The sequence below is a fragment of the Cyanistes caeruleus genome, unplaced genomic scaffold (genome assembly GCF_971803275.1).
Source record: "Cyanistes caeruleus unplaced genomic scaffold, bCyaCae1.hap1.1 HAP1_SCAFFOLD_100, whole genome shotgun sequence".
Taxonomy (NCBI): Eukaryota; Metazoa; Chordata; class Aves; order Passeriformes; family Paridae; genus Cyanistes; species Cyanistes caeruleus.
The window spans coordinates 588,152-607,856 of record NW_028255902.1 but is presented as its reverse complement, the minus strand read 5'-3'; the positions used below and the strand labels follow the sequence as shown (position 1 = coordinate 607,856).

The 19,705-nt window shown below is 53.6% G+C and overlaps 1 protein-coding gene across 1 annotated transcript in view; it reads right to left on the bottom strand.

The window, feature by feature from the left end:
* Positions 1 to 237: 237 nt before the first annotated feature.
* Positions 238 to 19,705, bottom strand: part of LOC111944905 (serine/threonine-protein kinase pim-1-like) — a 44,951-nt gene continuing 25,483 nt past the window's right edge. Inside the window, exons 5-9 of the mRNA XM_086873512.1 lie at positions 3,064 to 3,240; positions 2,660 to 2,807; positions 2,251 to 2,470; positions 1,569 to 1,703; positions 238 to 1,282 (exon numbers count right to left, since the gene is read on the bottom strand). Of these exons, the coding sequence (XP_086729638.1) occupies positions 2,701 to 2,807; positions 3,064 to 3,240 (284 nt within the window). The 3' untranslated portion in view covers positions 238 to 1,282; positions 1,569 to 1,703; positions 2,251 to 2,470; positions 2,660 to 2,700. The remainder of the gene's footprint in view (positions 1,283 to 1,568; positions 1,704 to 2,250; positions 2,471 to 2,659; positions 2,808 to 3,063; positions 3,241 to 19,705) is intronic.

The window sequence follows — 19,705 nt, the reverse complement described above, 5'->3', positions numbered from 1 at the left end:
CTGTCCCCCTAAGTTGGAGGGGCACAGACACAAAAGGCCCCACAAAAAGAGCATGAGGAACCAAGAGCACTGCTGGCCCCACAAGGGTAAGGAGGATGGAGAAACTCCCCATCTGTCTTTGTTTTGGAAGACAGGTGTCAGCTAGGGAGGGCAGGGGCCTCCCCTGGAATGAAAACGTAGACCCCCTCCCTCTGAATTATTATAATTCTGAAATCAAGGGGCTTTCAGGCAGAGATCTGAGGATAGGAATAACAGTTCTTTATTAGAATTTATAACCAGGCAAACAAACAACAATAACTACAGCATTAGCAAGAAAACAGAACCAGGGACCCCGTGACAGCTTTCTCGGCTGAGACGAGAAGGGATGGAGGAGAGGCTTTGTTTCACAAACCCCCTCGGGCGGGCAGTCCCGGTGCTCCTGCAGGGCTCTGAGGAACACTCAGCTGGAACAGCAGGGATGAGCTGAGATCCTGGGCCGGTGGCTGAGGTGGATCAGCAGCTCCGTGGCGGTGCCTGGCACTGCCACACATCCCGGCAGGACAGGGGGTGTGAGGCCACCAACAAAGAGGGGAGGAGGAGAAGCAGCAGCAGCTCCGTCTGGATGATGGTGAAATTCCCTTCTCCCCACCACAACAACTCTGCGCCCGAAGTGTCCTTCTCCAAAACTGAAGAAAGCTCGCCAAACTGTCGCCACCCTCCTTTTTTTCCTGCCCCCTTCCCTCCTTGGTCCCGGCCAAACTCTTTGTCTTTTTTCAAGCACCCACCAAGTACCCACAGTTAGGTTTTACCCCAAACTAATGGGTAAAAATCCTATGGGCAAGCCAGAAATAAAAAACAAAGACACCTAACCCCCAACAGTCCCTGAGACTGGGGCTTGGCCTTCCTCGTGGAGAGGGGCATCAAGGAAGGCTGCAGTGTGATGGAGACTGTGATGGGCTGGGAACTCACTGGGGGAAAGGAGGGAGCAGTTGTGAAGTAAAAGGCAGGTGGGGGAGAGAAGTGTTCAGAGAAGAGCTGAGCTACAGCTTGAGCAAGCTGAAAAATGTCATTTGGGGTCATCCCAGATTGATTTCATTTCAGAAGTCATGGAACAAGTTTAATTTTTGGGGGTGTCATGTTTTCCCTTGGAGGTGGACACTCTGCAGACTTGAGCTGCATTGCCAAAATGCTCAAGTCTCTGCTGCAGGTCACAGCGTTTCTTCTTTGGCTGATCCCGGCCCGGTGCTGAGCCCAGCAGAGCCCTGGCAGAGCCCAGAGCAGCCTCAGCATCCGCAGAGCCCGGCTGCAAGGAGAGAAAGCAGAAACCGCCCGTCAGCTGAAGGCTCCTGTCCCCTTGTCCCAGCCAGCCGCGGTGCCCAGGCCATGCTGGCCGTGCCCAGAGCTGGGCCCAAAGCTGCCCCTCACTGCTGCCTTGGGGAGCAGAGCAGGAGGGCAGGACATGTGCCCAGCCTGCAGCCAGCCACGGCAGATCCAGCCCCTCAGCAGCTGCCCAGAGCGGGATGCTCCTGTGCCCGCTGCCATCTCCCAAAAGCTCTTGTCCCAGCCATGCCAAGGAGATGAGGACCCACCTCACACCATCCGCTGCCACAAGAAAAGCTGGTCCCAAACGATGTCCTCAGTCTTCTCCAAGGGCACGGCCCATCCACGCCACAGCTGGTCCCAAGCACTTCCTGATCCAGACTGGACCCCACCTAGAACGCTTCCTTTAGAAAAACAAACAACAAATTAATGAAAATAGGTTACAGACAAAAAGGGGAAACAAGAAAAATGGTAAAAAATCTTATGTCTGTCAGGAGCTTGAGGAAGGCCCAACCCCTACATTCTGGGGAAAAACCCACCCATGGGTGAGGGAAGCCCATGCTTTCTCCCTTTCCCCCTGCACTGTCCCCCAAAATCACGGTGATCCCAAAGCAAAGCAGGGGAGTGGAGCAGCCCAAGCCCTTCCTTGCCTGCACAGCAAAGCAGCCGTGCTCAGGTTCTGGAGTCCCACCTGTGCTCCTGCCATGGGGGTTTGTTTGTGTTGGGCTGGCTGCCCCAGCCCCAGCCCGGGGCACGGTGGGTGCTGGGGGCTGTTGGCAGGGCCAGGATCCCACTCCCATTTCGTAACCACCCCAGCCCACGTCCCCAGCCCTGCCAAAAACCAGCTGGGCAGCCACTGAGGAATCAGTTGCATCTGCCCCAGCAAAGGGGAAACCTTTGGTTCCCGGCCAATGCACAAATCTGGGAGCATCCCCCTGGGTCTGGACTTACCTGAAAATTCCCTGTGGAGCCTGGCTTTGAAGAAGGTGCCAGAATCAAAGTCCATCATCGCCAGCTCCCGCTGGCCAGGTGCAGGAAGAGGTTGTCATCCTTGCTGCTGTCCTCCATGTCTCCAGCAGCAGCAGCAGCAGCCCCACCTGGTACAACTTCTCCAGGGGCTCCTTCTTCCCTGGGGTGACACCAGGCTGTCAGGGTTCTGCCCAGGGCCTGGCTGTCAGTGAAGCAGGACAAGCAAAACCAGCTCAGATGGTGCCCACCAGTGCTGGGCAGAGCAGCTCAGCTCCAGCACAAGGGCTGTGTGTTCCCATTCGATGACCCCAGTGCAGTGACACAGGCAGGACAAAAAAGTCTGGGTTTCTTTGCTGCTGATTGCCAGGGCATGTGTGGAGCTGTAACTTACCAGGTCCCTGCATCACTGTGCCTGTGGCTCTCTCCCTTCTTCTAGGGCTGATGAATATCCTGCATCCAGGGATCACAGGACAGGTCTTCTAATGAGGGCCTGTCCAAGGAGTTCAGGGATAAACACCACCTGATCAGAATCTGGCAATCTGGGGAGAGAAACCACAAACCACTGGTCAGTTGGAGAAGGCTCCTGTCTGCTTTGCCCCACTATTCCCGTGCCCAGGCCACGCTGGATGTGCTCAGAGCTGGGCCTAAACTTTCCCATCAATTCTTTGTTTTGGAGGAGAGCAGGAGAGCAGGACATGTGCCACCTCCTCAGCAGCTGCCAGAGCGGGATGCTCACGAGCCCGCTGCTGTCTCCCAACACTGGTGTTCCCCCCGTGCCCAGGGATGAGGATCCACCTTGGGAGAGCCGTTGTGGCAGCGGGAGCTGGCCCCATCTGATGTTCCTGCCCCTCCTGAAAGGGTGCTCCCCGCAGACCATCTCGTGCAGCAGGATGCCCAGGGACCAGACGGTCGCTGCCTCGCCATGGTACCAGCCGAAGTCGTTCCATTCCGGGGGGCTGTATGACGGTGTTCCTATGGAATATGGATGGAGCTCATCAGGGGGATGCTGCTGCTCCCAGAGCCTGGCCCCAGCATCCCTGGGCATGTGGGGGCTGCCCCAGTGGCACATGGGGTGACCTGCTGCCCTCTCACCAGCACCTGGGACTTGGGTACAAACCTGGGGTTGGAAAAGAAGCCACTGGTGTTGGAAGAGGGCAGCAGAAACCCTGGCATGGCCCGACCATGACACACAAAGGGAAATACCCACTCAGTGCTGGGGAAAAACCACACCCACATCCTCCCTGCTGGCATTGCCCAAAAAATATCTTGAACCAAGGGAAACCAGGTGAGCAGAGCAGTCCAAGCCCATTCTCACCTGCACACCAAACCAGCAGGTGCACAGGTTCTGCCTCCCCCTCTCTGCTACTCCCACCCACGGGGGTTTTGTCAGGCTGGCTGCCCCATCCCCAGCCCCAGTCCTGGGCAGAGTGGCAGGCAAAGGCTGCCAGCAGGCCTGGAAGATGGGTCCCCACCCAGTTCTGCTCAGAAGCAACTTGGCTGAAGACTCAGTCCTGTGACTGGCAGCCAAAGGGAGAATCCCTCCTGCCACACCCAGGCTGGGCCAGGAGATGCCAGGACCGGGAGCCTGCCCCTGTGTGGGCTCACCTGCAAATTGAGTGTAGGCTGTGTCCTGCAGGTAGGTGCCACAGCCGAAGTCGATCAGTTTTGCCTCGCCGGTGTCCAGGTCTACCAAGACGTTCTCAGGTTTGATATCTCGGTGCAGGACCCCGCAGCTGGTGCAGTGCCGCACGGCCGCCAGCACCTGCTGGAACAGCTCCCGCGCCTCTTCCTCGGACAGGAACCTCCGTGCCCGAATGAAACGTCGCAGGTCCTGACACCGCTCCGGGCGCTCCAGCACCATCACGATGGTGTTGGGGAGCTCAAACCATTCCAGCAGCTGCACCACACCGGGGAAGCCTGTGGACACCTTGTCCAGCAGCACTATCTCCAGGGGTGCGCTGGTGCCGTCGGGCTGCGGGAGGAGCACGGTGCCGTCAGTGGGGCTGAGGCCGTGCCAGGGCTCGGGGAGCCCTCAGCCAGCCCGGGATGCTCTGTGCCCTCCGCTGGCCCCACGCCCGCTCTCCCTCCGGGTGTCCTGGCGGCTCCCACCCTGCCGGGCCCCGGCTCATCCCCGTCCGGCACGGCCCGGCTTCTGCCGCTGGCCCCGCTCACTCACCAGCTCGCCCCAGTGCCGGACGCGGTTCCGTGGCACCTTTTTGATGGCCACCTGCAAGCCAAAGGGAACAGCGGATTCAGCTCACCGCCCACCGTGTCCAGCCCCATCCTCCTCCTCCGCCCCCTCCTCCTCCTCCGCCCGCCGCCGGCCCCTCTGCTCACCGGGAGTCCGTCCGAGAGCCGAGTGGCCGCAAAAACTCTGCCAAAGCCGCCGCGCCCCAGCAGTGACCCCACTCGGTAGCGCTGCTGCAGGGCCTGCTGCGCCTTCCCTGGGGAAGAGACGCGGCCGTCAGTGCTCGGCCCGGGGCCAGGAACGGCCCCCGAGCGCTCCCCGAGCTCCCCGGGCCGGGCACCCGCAGGCGTTCCCTCATTGGAACGCGACAGCGGCGGAGCTCGGGCCGGGGAAGCCGCAGCGGAGGCGGCGGCAGCGGCCGCACCGCCTGTGTCCTCCGCGGGCCCCGGGAGGAGCCGGGGCCGGGGCCGGGGCCGGGGCCGGGGCCGGGGCCGGGGCCGGGGCCGGGGCCGGGGTCGGGGTCGGGGCCGGGGTCGGGGTCGGGGTCGGGGCTGGGGCCGTGGGCGGGCCAGGCGGAGCCAAAGGGCGGCAATGCCGCCCCAACCCCGGCCACTGATGCCCGCCCAGCACAGCCAGAGCCAGGCGAAGAGGAGACCTCGGCGGGATGGGCGGAGACGGGGACGGGGCCGGGGCAGCCCCGCCCGGGGCCGGGGGCGGACCGGGGGCATGGCCCGGGTGGGCACGGGGAAAGAGGAAACTGGGAGATGAGGGGACACGGGGAAAGGGAGACGGGGAGAAGATGAGGGACAGTGGGAGAGGGAGAAGAGAGAGAGAGAATTGATAAATTTGCTGCTTTCGCTGCTTTCGCTGCCGCCGCTGCTGCCGCCGCTGCCGCCGCTGCCGCTGCAACTGAAGCCCCGGGGCCGTTTGTCCCCGTGTCCGTTTGTCCGTTGCCCGCTCGGCCCCGCCCCGAGCCCCGCGCTCCCCGGGCAGCCCCTGAGCCTGGCCAAACACGGCAACTTTGCCCTGCTGAGCCAAGAGCCAGAGTCTGGACTCCTGCACAGGGGCACAGCAATGCCCTTGGCTGCTGCTGTGCCTTGTCCCTGCTGAGGCTCAGACACCGTCTGAGCACATTCCCTGAATGCAGAATTTGTACCTGAGCCGAGCACTGCACTTGTGTCTCCAGCATTGCTTTCCAAGGAAAACAGGGCAAGGCAAACTGGCTATAGCTCAGGGTATTTTACAGGGTCTAAAACTTGCCAAGTCTCAGATCTTAGAGGTGAGAGCCATTTGGAATGAATGGGATGGAGAAACAGTGCAAGATGGAAAAGGGAAACATAAAAATAAATAGAGAAAAATAGAAAAAAACATATTGGTTGTTTCTTTTGATTTTATTTTAATTTCTTAAAAAAGCTGTTTCCATTTTCCCAGAATCTACTCCCCAGTCCCGTCTGTTCTTTCCAAAAACCTGTCCTGGAGAACAAGGCACAGCTCCTGTCACAAGATGTGCCCCCAGCTGCAGCTTCTCTTGGCTTCCCACACTGTGAGTGCAGCACAACTCTTGCAGCAAAGCAGGACAAATGTTTGAAGAACTTGACAACTTGTTCTTTCTTTTCCTTGTGGACAGGGGAGTTGTGCCATTGGTGAGGTTTTCATTGTTCCTCTTCTACCCAAAGAAAACATGATGGGCTGCCAGGAATTGTTGGGGAATACAAGCCTGGCTGAATGTGGAGAAAGAATCTCCAGAGCCTGCAGCCAGCAGTGGAGAGCTCATCATTCCAACAGCCCCATGGACATCTGGAAAGTGATCTGGAACATGAAGATGGGCTGACAGAGGGAGTTTGTTTCTGTATTCAGTTGAGATGATTCTACATCTCTTGCACGGGGAGAAATCAAGAGCACAATCAGTTGATGATAAGCAGCAGAACACGATAAGCTGGACCTCTCAGTGGATGAGAGAAAGAATGTGAAAAGGAGAAATGCAGAGAATGACTTGGTGAACTTTGTGTGTAAGAAGGGTCATTTTTTCTTAATAATTCCCAATTCATTCCCTTTGCTTTTATCCTTTTAACAAGGCCAATTGCATCTCAGATTCCCCAGGAAATGAGAACCCTGAGCTTGTGGAGCTGCCTGAAAGGTGCCCTGTTCCTTTTTCTTCTGCTGCTCAGAAGAAACAATGAAGCGAGTTGGAAGTTCTGGTTTTTCTTTCTCCTGGTGGATTTTTTCATTTTATTTGCCACTGCAGAGGCAATTTCTGTGATGGCCTCTGTCAGTTGATTCTATTTCAGCAGCAGCAGCAGCAACAGGGCTGTGTTTGAGCACTGCAAATGTGACCTGTGTGGCTTTAATTCCCCTCGACTTAGTGCTCAGGGACTTGGGAGCATTTTGATCTCTAGTGATCATGATGCCTGAAACAAAAATCCTGAGTTCCCCATGACAAAAGCACAGTGGGTAGCACTGATTGAAAGAGGCAATTGCAGCTGTACTGCTAAAATTCAAGTGGCAAGCAGAAGAGGGGCAAGAGCAACCGGGATCTACAATTGCCAAGGCCAGGGCACCCACAGCCTCCTGCTGTCACCTCAGGGTGAGTAAAACAGGGCTGAAAACAGCGCTGGAACCCGATCCTTTCTTCCTCTGAGGGCTGGCTGAGGGCAGCAGAGGCGGGCCCTGAGGAATCAGGGCTGTTTGTGGGGGATTGTTGCTGTAGTCCAGCATTGCCCTGGCAAAAGCCCTGGGGAGCCGAGGCAGGAGCAGGTGGGAAGGGCCGGCGCTGCTGCTGCTCCTGGCCGGGAGCCCCGGCCGGGCCGGGCCTGCGCCCGCTGCGCTGCGGCTGCTGCTGCTGCCAGAGCCGGGCGGGACTCGGGGACAGGGAATGGACACGGGGGGACAGCAAAGGCCTTGGGGGCTGCAGGGATGTTGGTGCTGGGGCCAGCACCAGCACAGAGCTTCAGCCCGCAATGAACCCCCAGGGAAACGCTGGGGAAAGGCTCCATTCAGCCTTTCTTTACTCGGCGCTGTGAAGGGACCGAAATAAAAGGAGAGTGAGCAGGGCCCGACCCCTTCTCCTTTGGGAGGAGCCCCTGGGGCTGTGAGGGGCCGTGAGGGGAAATGAAGGGCTTTGAGAGGCCATGAGGGGCTGTGAGGGGAAATGAGGGGCCATGAAGGGACATGAAGGGCTGTGAGAGGTTCTGTGGGGCCATGAGAGGTTCTATGGGGCCATGAGGGGCTGTGAGCGGCCAAGAGATGTTCTATGGGGCCATGAGAGGTTCTATGGGGCCATGAGGGGTTGTGAGGGGCCATGAGGGGCTGTGAGGGGAAATGAGAGGTTCTATGGGGCCATGAGAGGTTCTATGCGGCCATGAGGGGCTGTGAGGGGAAATGAGGGGCTGTGAGAGGTTCTATGGGGCCATGAGAGGTTCTGTGGGCTCATGAGGGGCTGTGAGGGGCCGTGAGAAGCCTCAGCCCTGGCAGGAGGGGTCCCACCATGTCCCCAGGGCAGAGCAGCCGTGAGGGGCCACGAGTGCAGATGTGGCAGCAGAGCGGGCTTGGGGCACCTCTGGGAGGGGATGAGACCCTTCCCCAGCTCCAAACCACACCAAACCCACCATTAACAGGATTTTCCATCTTTAGAATCCACTGGCAACTTGGAAATGACTGTACAGTTTAATCCCAGTGAGAAAAGCAAGGGAAGTTTCCCAGTGAGTGACATCCAGCCATTGTTATTCATGTCTAAGATTTAAAAGTCTTGACAGTGAAAAGTAATACTAATAAATAATAATAACAACAAGAACAAGAAATAAAGCCCTGAATCCCAACAATCAGCTCAGAAACATGTTTTTGTTTGTAATAGATTAGTACTAAAGAAATAAATGAAAGAGATTTTATTTCTAATTCAGACATGTTTCATCTTTTTCAAAGGCTCTGGTCCCCTTCCTCCAGGGTCATTTCCTTTACTCACCCACTTTCTAATAGGTAGAAGGGAGTTAAGCACACTGGAAAAGACAACAGCTCCTGTTTCCAAGGGAAGCAGCCACCACTCCAGGGAACCTGAATTGCCCCCAGGCACGTGTGTGCACTTGAAGGGTGAGCAGGTGTTGGGGACAGAGATCTCAAACTCCTTCTAAGGCTGTGAGAAACCCACAAATGGCAAAGTATCATTGTGAGTCAACTCCTGCTGAAATTCCATTCCCCCACACCCTCCAAATGGGCAGGCAGGGCTGGGCTCTGGCAGGGTTCAGTTTTGAGTGCCTTGTGCTCCCTGGCATGGAAGTGATCCTATGAACTCTGGTACTGATGGATTGTGGAATGGCTGCTGAAGGAGGAGGGGGAATCTCAGCAGACAGGAAAGTCTCTTCTTCTCCCTTCTCCCTGCAGAACCCCCTCTCCAAAGAGAAATGCCTGTGCTGGGTTTCCATGGCACCCCTTCCCTCAGCCCAGTGTCTGAGCCACTGTGTGCTCTGCAGGAGCCAAAGCCAGAGGAGTCCCAATATCAGTCACCCCACGGTCCCCACACAGCAGGAGAAAGCACTGCTTGCAGTGGGGCTGCTGATCTGTGACCCGTCCTGGTTCCATCCACCCCACTCCTCTCAGCCACAGGCACCAGAAGGATCCCAGGAAAGCCACAGTGCTCTACCAGATGCCAGGAGCACTCCCTGCTGTGGCCTCAGGGATGCTGGGTGACCTCGTGGATGAGGATCTGTGGCTGGTGATGGAATGTGTGGATGGAGGCCCTTGACAGGAGGTTGTTGGAGACACGTGTGGGGCTGAAGGAGAGATGGCAGCTGTCAGTGGGGAGGGCAGGGACCCCACTTGTGAGTCCATTGCCTTGGACACCCTCAGCCACAGGATGTCCAAGGAGTCACACAAGGCTTTGGCACTCTCAGCCTTCTTTCCCCCAAGTTCCTGCTTTCTGTACATTGACAGTAGAGAACCTTGCTTGTTTCTACAACTAGAACAAAGATCCCAGATGGAACAAGCCTTGCTGGTTTTAGTCAGAAGCATCAGTGACCAAAAGCTGTGTTTCCTTTGGTTTGGTCACATCTTTGTTCCTTCTCAGTGTTCAGGCTGGGCTGTGGGGTGTCCTCATTTGCTGCATTTTCTGAGCTCCTCTTGGATCCCTTGAGCAATAGGTTGTGCCCTCGGAGGATCCTTTGTGCTCCTTGGTGACCCAGGAGAACCTTCCAGGCGGTTTTTGGGGGAGCTGCTGCTGTGATGTCACAGGAACGTTGCCGTGTCCTTGTGGTGTTCCCGTTGCTGTGGGGCACAGAGGCCTCAGTGTCAGAGCGGCTCTGGGCACCTGCTCATTGCCTGAGGATCCTCCTGCCCGAGGCATTCTCAGCAGCCAGCCCAGCCCCTGACGGGTGTCCTTCTGTCCTGGCAGGGGGACAGACAGTCTGCAGGTGTGTGCAGCACAGCCAAAATGATCCAGCAAGTGGTTGCTGCAGTTTGCACTCTGCACTCTGGGGCTTCTGATGGGTATTTTTTAACCCACTGGGCCCCTAAGTCGAGGATTTCCCCAGGTGCACCATATGTGCCTTTGGGATTGCTGTGGGCTTCCTGTTCTTCCTTTGGAACAGAGGTGATTCTGAAAGAAAATTGCCATTAAGATGCCATTTATTTGGGAAAGCTCCTGCCAACAACTTCTTTAAAAAGGGGTTGTTTTTGGCCAGCAGGGTGTGCACAGCATTTGGAATGGAGCCTGGGGGGGTTCTGTTCCCCAAGAGGAGAGTCTGTGGCAGTGAACTCTGGCACTCCCTCTGTTTGCTGATCCAGCCAAAAACTGGACACAGCCTTGTATTTTGTGCTGTTCTCTTGCTTGCTGTGTGATCCAAAAGGACTGTGGCTCCAGGAGGGAAGTTGTGAAAGCAAAATGCTCTCTTGGCATTGACTTGTTGTGTGGGATTTTCCAGCAGAGGCAGCTTTTTCTCCTAACAGCATCTGGTTCAGGTGAAGGTCCCCTCACACATGGACACTGGGAAGCTCCTTCGTCAGTGAGCAGGAAAGGAACCTTTGGTGTTCAGAGATCCCAGTTGTTCCCTTTCAACACCATCATGAGCCCAGTAAGCTCCAGTATGATCCTTGTCACAAGGCAGCACTCCCAGGATGGTCCCAGTTGCCTCTGGCTAGATCAACCCAGTCAGTCCCAGTATGATGCCATTGGCTCCCAGCATGCTCCCAGTTGCTCCCAGTCACCCCCAGTATGGGGGATGATGTGCATGGTGTGTTCCCAGTCACTCTCAGATACTCCCAGTATGAGTCCAGTCACTCCCAGTATGATCCAAAATTGGATTGCTGGGAGGCTTCATGGAATCCTGGAGACCATTGTGACACTCCAGGGCCCCATGGAACCGTGGTGACACCAGGTTGGCTGGGAGTGTTGATGTGCTGCAGGGTAGGAGGGCTCTGCACAGGGAGCTGGACAGGCTGGATCCAGGGCCCAAACCCAACAAGGTGAGGCTTAACAAGTCCAAGTTCCAGGTCCTGCACTTTGGCCCCAACAACCCCTGCAGTGCTACAGGCTGGGGACAGAGTCGCTGGACAGCAGGCAGGCAGAAAGGGAGCTGGGGCACTGATGGACAGCAGGCTGGGCATGAGCCAGCAGTGTGCCCAGGTGGCCAAGGAGGCCAATGGCTCCTGGCCTGGATCAGGAGCAGTGTGGCCAGCAGGAGCAGGGCAGGGATTCCTCCCCTCTACTCTGCACTGGTTGGGCAGCACCTCGAGTGCTGTGTCCAGTTCTGGGGCCCCAATTTAGGAAGGCCATGGAGGGGCTGGAGCGTGTCCAGAGAAGGGCAACAAGGCTGGTGAGGGGTCTGGAGCACAAGTCCTGTAAGTGATAGTAAAAGGTCTCAAAATCTTAGAAAATTCGGGGACTTAGAAAGGAAGTTAGGTTTGGAAAGGCCTTGGAAAAGTAGGCCCTGGGAAATGTTAGGCCTTGTACTTGCTAAAGATCAGGTCAAACTGCACCTGTGTAATCAGTATATGATCATGATACAATTGTTAGATATGATTGGATATAATTATTGTTTAAAGAACATGAGGAACAATGTTAGGGGGCTGGGGAGGATGAGAAATCCATGCTTGGGAAAAAACAATGTGTACAATAGAACAATGTAAGTTTAATAATTAATATGTGAGTTATATAATGATAGAGTATAAAACATGTTCAGTTCAAAACCAAGATGGGTCAGATTTGGGTATGTGTACCCCTGACACCCAGAGCTCTTAATAAAGCACCTGCATATGATCATTCGTGATTATGTGTGTTTGTGAATGCTAAAAAATTCATCAGATTTTACTGGAATTTTGTGAGATATTTGTGGAATTCTATGGAATTTTTGTGGAATTTTGCAGGATATTGAGGGTATTTTGTGAGATGTTTCTGGAATTTGGTAGGATTTTGAAAAGATTTAGGGCTTTTTTTAATTTTTCAGCAATTTCGTGGGATTTTGCTGGAATTTAATGGGATTTTGAGAAAATATCAATGATTTTAAGGATTTTTTCTTGAATTTTGTGGGAATATCTTGATTTTGAGGGGTTTTTATTTAATTTTGTGGGATATCGAGAAAAATTAAAATAATTTTGTGGGATTTTTCTGGAATTTTGTTGGATTTTTTCTTGAATTCTGTGGATTTTTTTGGAAATTTGTGGGATATTGAGGAGACGTGAAGAATTTTGAGGGATTTTTCTAAGATTGTGTGGAAATTGGAGGAGATCTTGTGGGATGTTTCTTGAATTTGGTAGGGTTTTGTGAAGATTTAGTGAATTTTTTGGGATGTGTGTGGAATTTTGAGGGATATTGAGGAGACTTGAAGAATTTTGAGGGATTTTTCTTAGATTTTGTAGAAATCTGTGGAATTTTGTGGGATTTTTGTGGAATCTTGTGGGATTTTTTTGTGGAATTTTGAAGCATTTTGAGGAGACAGGAATAAATTTGAGGGATTTCTCTTATATTTTGTGGACATTTGTAATGATTTTCTGGGATGTTTGTGGAATTCTGTGGGATTTCTTGGAGACGATTTAGGTCATTTTTCTGGATTTTTTATGGAATTCCATGGGATTTTTGTGGAATTTTGTGGGATTTTGTTGGATTTTTGTGGAATTTTGAAGGATTTTGAGGAGAGAGGAAGAATTTTGAGGGATTTTTCTTAGATTTTCTGGACATTTATAATGATTTTGTGGGATGTTTGTGGAATTTGGTAGGGTTTTGAGAAGATTTAGGGAATTTTGTGGGATTTTTTCACAATTCTGTGATGCTTTTCAAGAATTTTGTGGGATTTTCTGAAAATTTAAAGAATTCTGTGTGATTTTTCTGGAATTTTTGGTGACTTTTTTTAGAATGTTGTGGGATTTTCTTGAATTTTGTGGAATTTTGAGGAGACTTGAAGAATTCGGAGGGATTTTTCTTAGATTGCGTGGAAATTTGCAAATATTTTTTGAGATGTTTGTGGAATTTGGTAGGGTTTTGAGGAGATTTAGGGATTTTTGTGGGATTTTTCTGGAATTCTGTGGGATTTTTTCTTGAATTCTGTGGATTTTTGTGGAATTTTGTGGGATATTGAGGAGACATCAATAATTTTGAGAAATTTTTCCTAGATTTTGTGGAAATTTGTAAAGATTTTGTGGGATGTTTCTGGAATTTGGTAAGGTTTTGAGAAGATTTAGGGAGTTTGTTGGGATTTTGTGGAATTTTGTGGGATTTTTCTGGAATTTGGTGGGATGTTTGTGGAATATTTTGGGATATTGAGGCGACTTGAAGAATTTTGAGGGATTTTTCTTAGATTTTGTAGAAATTTGTGGAATTTTGTGGGATGTTTGTGGAAATTGGTAGGGTTTTGAGGAGATTTGGGGAATTTTGTGGGATGTTTGTGGAATTTGGTGGGATGTTTGTGGAGTTTTGTGGGATTTTTGTGGAATTTTGTGGGATTTTTGTGGAATTTTGTGGTATTTTGTGGAGACTTGAAAAATTTTGAGGGATTTTTCGTAGTTTTTGTTGACGTTGGAGATTTTCTGGGATGTTTCTGGAATTTGGTGGTGTTTTTAGGAGTTTTCAGGAATTTTGTGGGATTTTTCTGCAATTTCGAGATGCTTTTGAATAACTTTGTGGGATTTTCTGAAAATTTAAAGAATTTTGTGGGATGTTTCTGGAATTTTGTGGCATTTTGAGGAGACTTGAAGAATTCTGAGGGATTTTTATTGGATTTTGTAAAACTTTGTGGAATTTTGTGGGATGTTTATGGAATTTTGTGGCATTTTGAGGAGACTTGAAGAATTCTGAGGGATTTTTATTGGATTTTGTAAAACTTTGTGGAATTTTGTGGGATGTTTGCGGAATTTCGTGAGATTTCTTGGAGACAATTTAGGGAATTTTTCTGGATTTTTTCTGGAATTTTGTGGGATTTTTGTGGAATTTTGAAGGATTTTGAGGAGACAGGAAGAAATTTAAGGGATTTTTTCTTACATTTTGTGGACATTTGTAATGATTTTGTGGGATGTTTCTGGAATTTGGTGGGGTTTGGAGACGATTTATGGATTGGCTGCTGCTGCCGTCACTCGTGGCTCTGGCGCTCGCTGATTGGGCAGAGCGGGGACAAGCCCGGCCCCGCTGGCGCCCCCGGGCGGCCGTGGGGCAGGAGAGCCGCCATTGCTGGAGCGTCTGTGCGGGCCCGGCAGCGGCGGCAGCGGCCGGAGCCCGGTGAGGCGGCGGCGGAGCTCGGTGGCGGCCCCAACCATCGCAGGTGGGAGCCGCGCTCGGTTCTGCGGGGGCTCGGGGCTCGCTGCGGGCCCGGGAGGGGGCGGCGGGGGGCTGTGGCGGGTGGCTTGTGCCGTGGCCGGCCCGTGTTGGCCCTGGCGTGAGGGCGCTGCGGGAGCGGCTGCCCGCGGTCTCCTTCCCGCTGGGGCCTCGGCAGGAGCCGGTGCCGGAGCAGCGCTGGCTCGTCCCGGTTCGTGTCGGTAGCCCGGAGGTGGCTGCGCTGTGCCCGGGGCCGGGCGGGAAAATTCCCGGCGCCAGAGGTTTGTGTGGCCAAAGGAGCCCGAGGAGCGGTGTGAGAGTGACTTTATTGCTGCCCAAAGGGAGAGGCCGTGGGGCATTTGCCGTGCGCTCTCTCCAGCTGCTGGAGGACGCGGCCTCGTTTTTGTCCTGATTTTCCCGGCCGCGTGTCCCTGTCCCTTCCCCACTGGCGGAGGTGCTGGGAAGGTTCAGACTTCCCCATCTGCCTCCTGCATGTCCCGGTTAATATGTACCCACCACTGTTGTATAACATCCGATGTTGATGGCTCTGTTAAGTCTTTGTTCTTCTGGAAGTTCAGGAATTTAGCGGGACTTTGTCAGAGCAGCGGTCCTTGTCAATTGGTAACATTTTCTGAAACTGAGGCTTTTTTCCCATTGCTTCCTTATGTGCAAGTCCGTGGCCCTATCTGCAAGCAGATTCACTCATTGGCTCTGTTTTTTCTTCCTGGGTGTTCTTTGATTTTGGGATTGCTCTCAGTGCCCTCATTCGCTGTCCTTTTGTAGCCGTTTGTGGCTCAGGAGGCCTGGCTGCCCCCTGCATCCCCTTGCTCAGCTGCTGAATGAGCTGCACTCAGCAAGGTGTCGTGCATGGTGAAAAGATGAGAGTTGCTGTAGAACATGAGAGGAGAAACTGCATTCGTTTAACCCATGGTCTGCCAGGGAACCACAAAAAAGTTGCCCATTCCCATCCTTTCCATGTTTGGACCAGTACATGACATTTTTCTTATATCCTTTGTCATCTGTTTCTCCACTTTTCCTCTGTGATGTATTTGCCAACAGCATTTTGAGTTATTTAATTTTCCACAAACTCTGCCTCCTTTTTCTGCTAAAAGATAATCTGACTCCATCCCATGGTGAAATGTGTTCCTCATCTGGGTGGATTGGTTGGGAAGTCTGGAACTGGAGCTGTCTGGTTGGTATTATTTTGAGGACATCCTGTAATCTAATTATGCCATGGAAATGATAAATTAGTTCTCTGGCTCCTGATATGAATTCATTAGGGTTCCCATGGCCTGGCCCATGGTGTTGCAGGATTTGTTCTGGTGGCTGTTCATATTTTCCCCATTTTTGGGTGCTCCCTCTGGGCAGGGCTGCATCAATTTTTGGCTTTTCTCTAATTAAATCAGCACATACTTGGATTCCCAACTGAATTCCCTTAACTTGGGGTAGCAACAAAATCCGGAGCTGTAATTCACCCTAGATAACATAGAAAGTGAGAGCACAAGTTGAGGTGGGGAGTGGGATGATTCTCCCCCATTTTTTATAGTGAAATTTTCACAGCATTGTCCATTTGCAGTTTTCCTTTTTAGCTTAACCAATTTCTGCTGCAGTCAGATATCCTCACCATGGGATCTGCCTTTAGCTCTGCAAATTCCATCTGTGCCCCCAGGCAGAGCTTGGGGTGAGGGGCAGAGGAATTCAGCCCAATTCCTCCCCCAGGCAGGAACACCCTGGTACATTGTCCAGGCTTTGCCCCAGAGGTGTTAATTTGCATTTCTAAAGCTCCTCTCCTGGCTGCCTGGAATGAAGCTTCTCTTCCAGGGCAGCCATGGGATGACTCACATGGAGCCCCAACCCCACCCCCCCCAATTTTTTTTTTTCTTTTTTAAGATAATTTTCTATTAACTGTTTCCATTTTAAAAGGCCACATTTCAAGGTCTTCTGGTTTTCAAAATGCAGCTTAAAGGTGAGCATGGAAAAACCCATACCATACTTTTTTCATCACTAAGAGCCACGCACAAACATAAAAACAAAAATTAGAAAACAATCAAGTTTTTTTTTTCTTCTCCTCTGACTAAAAACTGATTCTCACACCCCTGGCCCAAACAGAACTGACAATATAAAAGTAGAATTATTGCAAAAAATTCTTCTAATGGTGTAATCCTTTCACTGAAACTGTGAAAAGCAAAAACTCTCCAACAATGTCTTTAGAAAAATAAGGCATTACTTGATTCTGAAGAGAATTATTTCAACCACACATAGTCTGCATGTGCAGAGAAAATCATTCCATGACATGTGAGTTTTACTAAATATTTCCTAAACTTTATTCAGTCTGAACCCATAGAAATTCATTGGTTTAGTGTTCATTGTTTCCAAGTTGTGGAGTCCTTAGTGTTTGGTTTCCTGTTGCACCCGGATTTCTGTGTCTCTGATGTGAATTAGGTCTGCACTCCTGAATTTCCTGCTCAGCCTTTTCCAGACCAGGTGTATCCAGCTGTGCCAGGGCAGTGTCTGGGGTAGATGTTGGTTGATGTTTGCTGTGGGGCCTTGATGTTTTGTTGATGGTCGTTGTCTTTGTGGGAATCTTTTGGGCTATTCCCAGTCTTTTGAGATGTTAAGCTCATCTCTGCTAAGAGGTGGAACATCCCTTTAAAAAAACCTTTAAAATTCCTTTCCCCACGGCAAATGCAAACCAAGCCTGACTGGAGAAATCAAATAAAAAATAATTTTACACCTGGTATATTTTCCAATACTCTAATCCCAGGCAGCCCAGAGTGTGAGTGTAATTGAGAGCCAGAGTGGAATTGTCCCGGTGCCTTCCCCAGCAGCTGTGGCGAGGGCAGGCACAGAAAGCCCTGAAGCTCCAGCAGTGCCAGCCAGGATTGTCCCGCAGGGGCTGGAGATGCCAAAGGAGGGTGCCCAGGCCGAGGATTTCAGCAGAGGATCTGTGGGCAGGCCCAGGGGCTTCCCCCGCTGGGGAGCCCTGGCTGCTGCTGCCTTGCCTTCAGTGCAGGCTCAGGGGCGGCTCCCATCCTCCTGCTGCAGCCGGGAAATCCAAATCTGCGGGGCTGCAGAGCCCTTGAGCCGAGGCTGAGGGGTCCCCCTGTGTTCAGCTGTGCTGGGGCTGTTTCTGTGCTCAGGGACACTTGGAATGGGCCGTGCCACTTGGCCACCAGAGCTGCTTCTTTCCACTGCTTCGGCAGGACCCGATGTCCTGCTTGGGTGTGTCGCAGTAGAGATGGACAATGACACCTGTTTCTTCTTCCATCATAGCCAAAGCTTTATTGCACACAGCTTATATTTACATGGTTATCAGAAGGCTCCGTGCTTAATTCCAGTTGGTTGGGAACTCAGTTCACTGGTTGGTAATGGTGAGTGTACATGTCAATCCAAACTTTTCTGTCTAACAATGTTTTCATACTTTTTCTACTGATTCCCATGGGACAGATCCCTTGTTACTACAGGTGCACTTGTTTTTCTCCCCAAGAATAGCTTGTTATGTTAACAAACTTTTCATTCTCAAGATGTTTTTGCATGGGAACTTGTCAGGCCAGCTGCTAGCTACACTAAGCCCACGTAACAAGTCCTAAACCATGATTTTACAAGTCCTTTCTTTTGTAAGGTTTTACCTTTATGTGACAGGGTGTTGTGGACAGCAAAGTCCAAAGGTGGGTGTGCCTCAAATCTCTCCCAGCCCGGGTCTGGATCTCTCTCAATTCAATGCAGGCATGGGTTTCTCCCCAGCCCCCTCTCCAGGCTGTTCAATCAGGAGGCTGGGTTAAACCCTTCCCCTGTCCTCAATTCTAAATCCTCCTGTGCCACTGAACAAGTTTCATACTGCAGTCACCGAGCTCTGCTCATCCATTTAGGGGCTCTGTTGGGGTACGTGGGAGAAGGTGAGGAGGGGTCCCCGGGGGTCGTGTCCCCCCCCAGGAGCGCCTGTGACTCCCCCATGTCCCCCCCATGCCGGGCTCACCCCCTTTTGTCTCTGCCAGAGCTCCTGACCCAGCTCCTGCTGTGCCCTGGGAGGGGCTTTGGGGAGCCCCCCTGGGACCCCCTTGGATCCCCATTCCTGGGCCCTGGGACCCCCCCGCATCTCCTTCCCCAGCTCCGGGACCCCCTGCACCCCCTTCTCCTGCACCCACAGCGCCCTGCACCCCCTTTCCCGGGGATCCTCCCCTGGCAGCCCCTGGATCCCCCGGTTCCGTCAGCCCGGGGACCCCCGGAGCCCCATTCCCGGCCATCCCGGGGCACCGCACCCCCAGGCCTCCCTTTCCAGGGAAAGCCGAGCTGGGCACGGGGCTCTCCAGCCGCTCTGGCATTTCTGATCACCCAAAGGAGAGGGAGAGAGCAGCAGAGAGAGAGGGAAGGAGATTGGGAATCGGGGCTCGGGCTCCCAGCGCCCGCTCCTGCTCCGCCGGGGCTGGGGAGCCGCAGCCGCAGGAAAAATGGGATCCGCGGATCCCGGGGCTTCCCCCTCTTTGGGCCGAAGCCGGCGGGTTCCAGGCAGAGTTTGGGCGCAGGGCCCGGAAGTTCAGCCCAGTTTGTCCCGGGGGTCCCGCAGTGCGCGGCCGAGGAGGGTCCCGGGGGATCCCGGGAGGGGATCCAGGGGAATTCCCTGGAATTGCCCCGTCCCCTCCCCCCGCGCTCCCTCGGGCACTTTCGCTTCCGCCTTGGCCGCCCTGCGCCGCCGGGATCTGCCCGGCGACCGGTGACGTCACTGCAGCCTCGGGCTGTCACTGGCGGGCAGCAAAGAGCGGCGCCAATGGCGGGGCCGGAGGCGGCTCTGGGGGCGGGGCCGGAGGCGGCTCTGGGGGCGGGGCCGGAGGCGGCTCTGGGGGCGGGGCCGGGGCTGTGGGCGGGGCCGCAGCGGAGCAGCGCGATGGCTCCAGCGCTGGGGCCGGGGGCGCTCCCGGGGCGCGGCGAGAGGTGAGGGGGACCCCGGCACCGGGACTCTTTGATCGCCCATTCCGGAGCGCCGAGGGGCCCCTAAACCCCCATTCCTGGCCGCCGCCATCCCACTGAACCCCCATTCCCGGCCGTGGGTCCCACCCTGCACCCCCTTATCCGGCACCAGGAACGCCTGCACCCCTTTCCCGGCCATCCCGCCTCCCGCAGCCCCCAGAGCCCCCTTCTCCTTGACCCGTTTACCCCCCGGACCCCTATTCCTGCCTCTCCCAGCAGCCAGCCCCTCCTTTCCTCAGCACTCAGGATACCCGGGACCCCTATTCCCAGCCATCCCGGCTTTCCCTGCCCTGTCCTGGCAATGGGGACAGCGGGGACCCTTGGAGCTCCCTTTCCTGGGTACAGGAACGCCCTGAACTCCAGCCATGCCACATCTAGCCAGCCCTAGCCTCCCCTCTTGTCACTCCTGGCATCCCCAAATGCCCTTCCCGGCTCTCCCCGTTCCCCCTTTCCTTCAGCCGTGACCCCCCGATCCCAAATCTCCAAATGTCCCCCCAGTTCTCCTCTCCCTGCGTTCCCTGCACGCGGCGCTGTCGGAGCCCGGCCCGGGCTTCCCG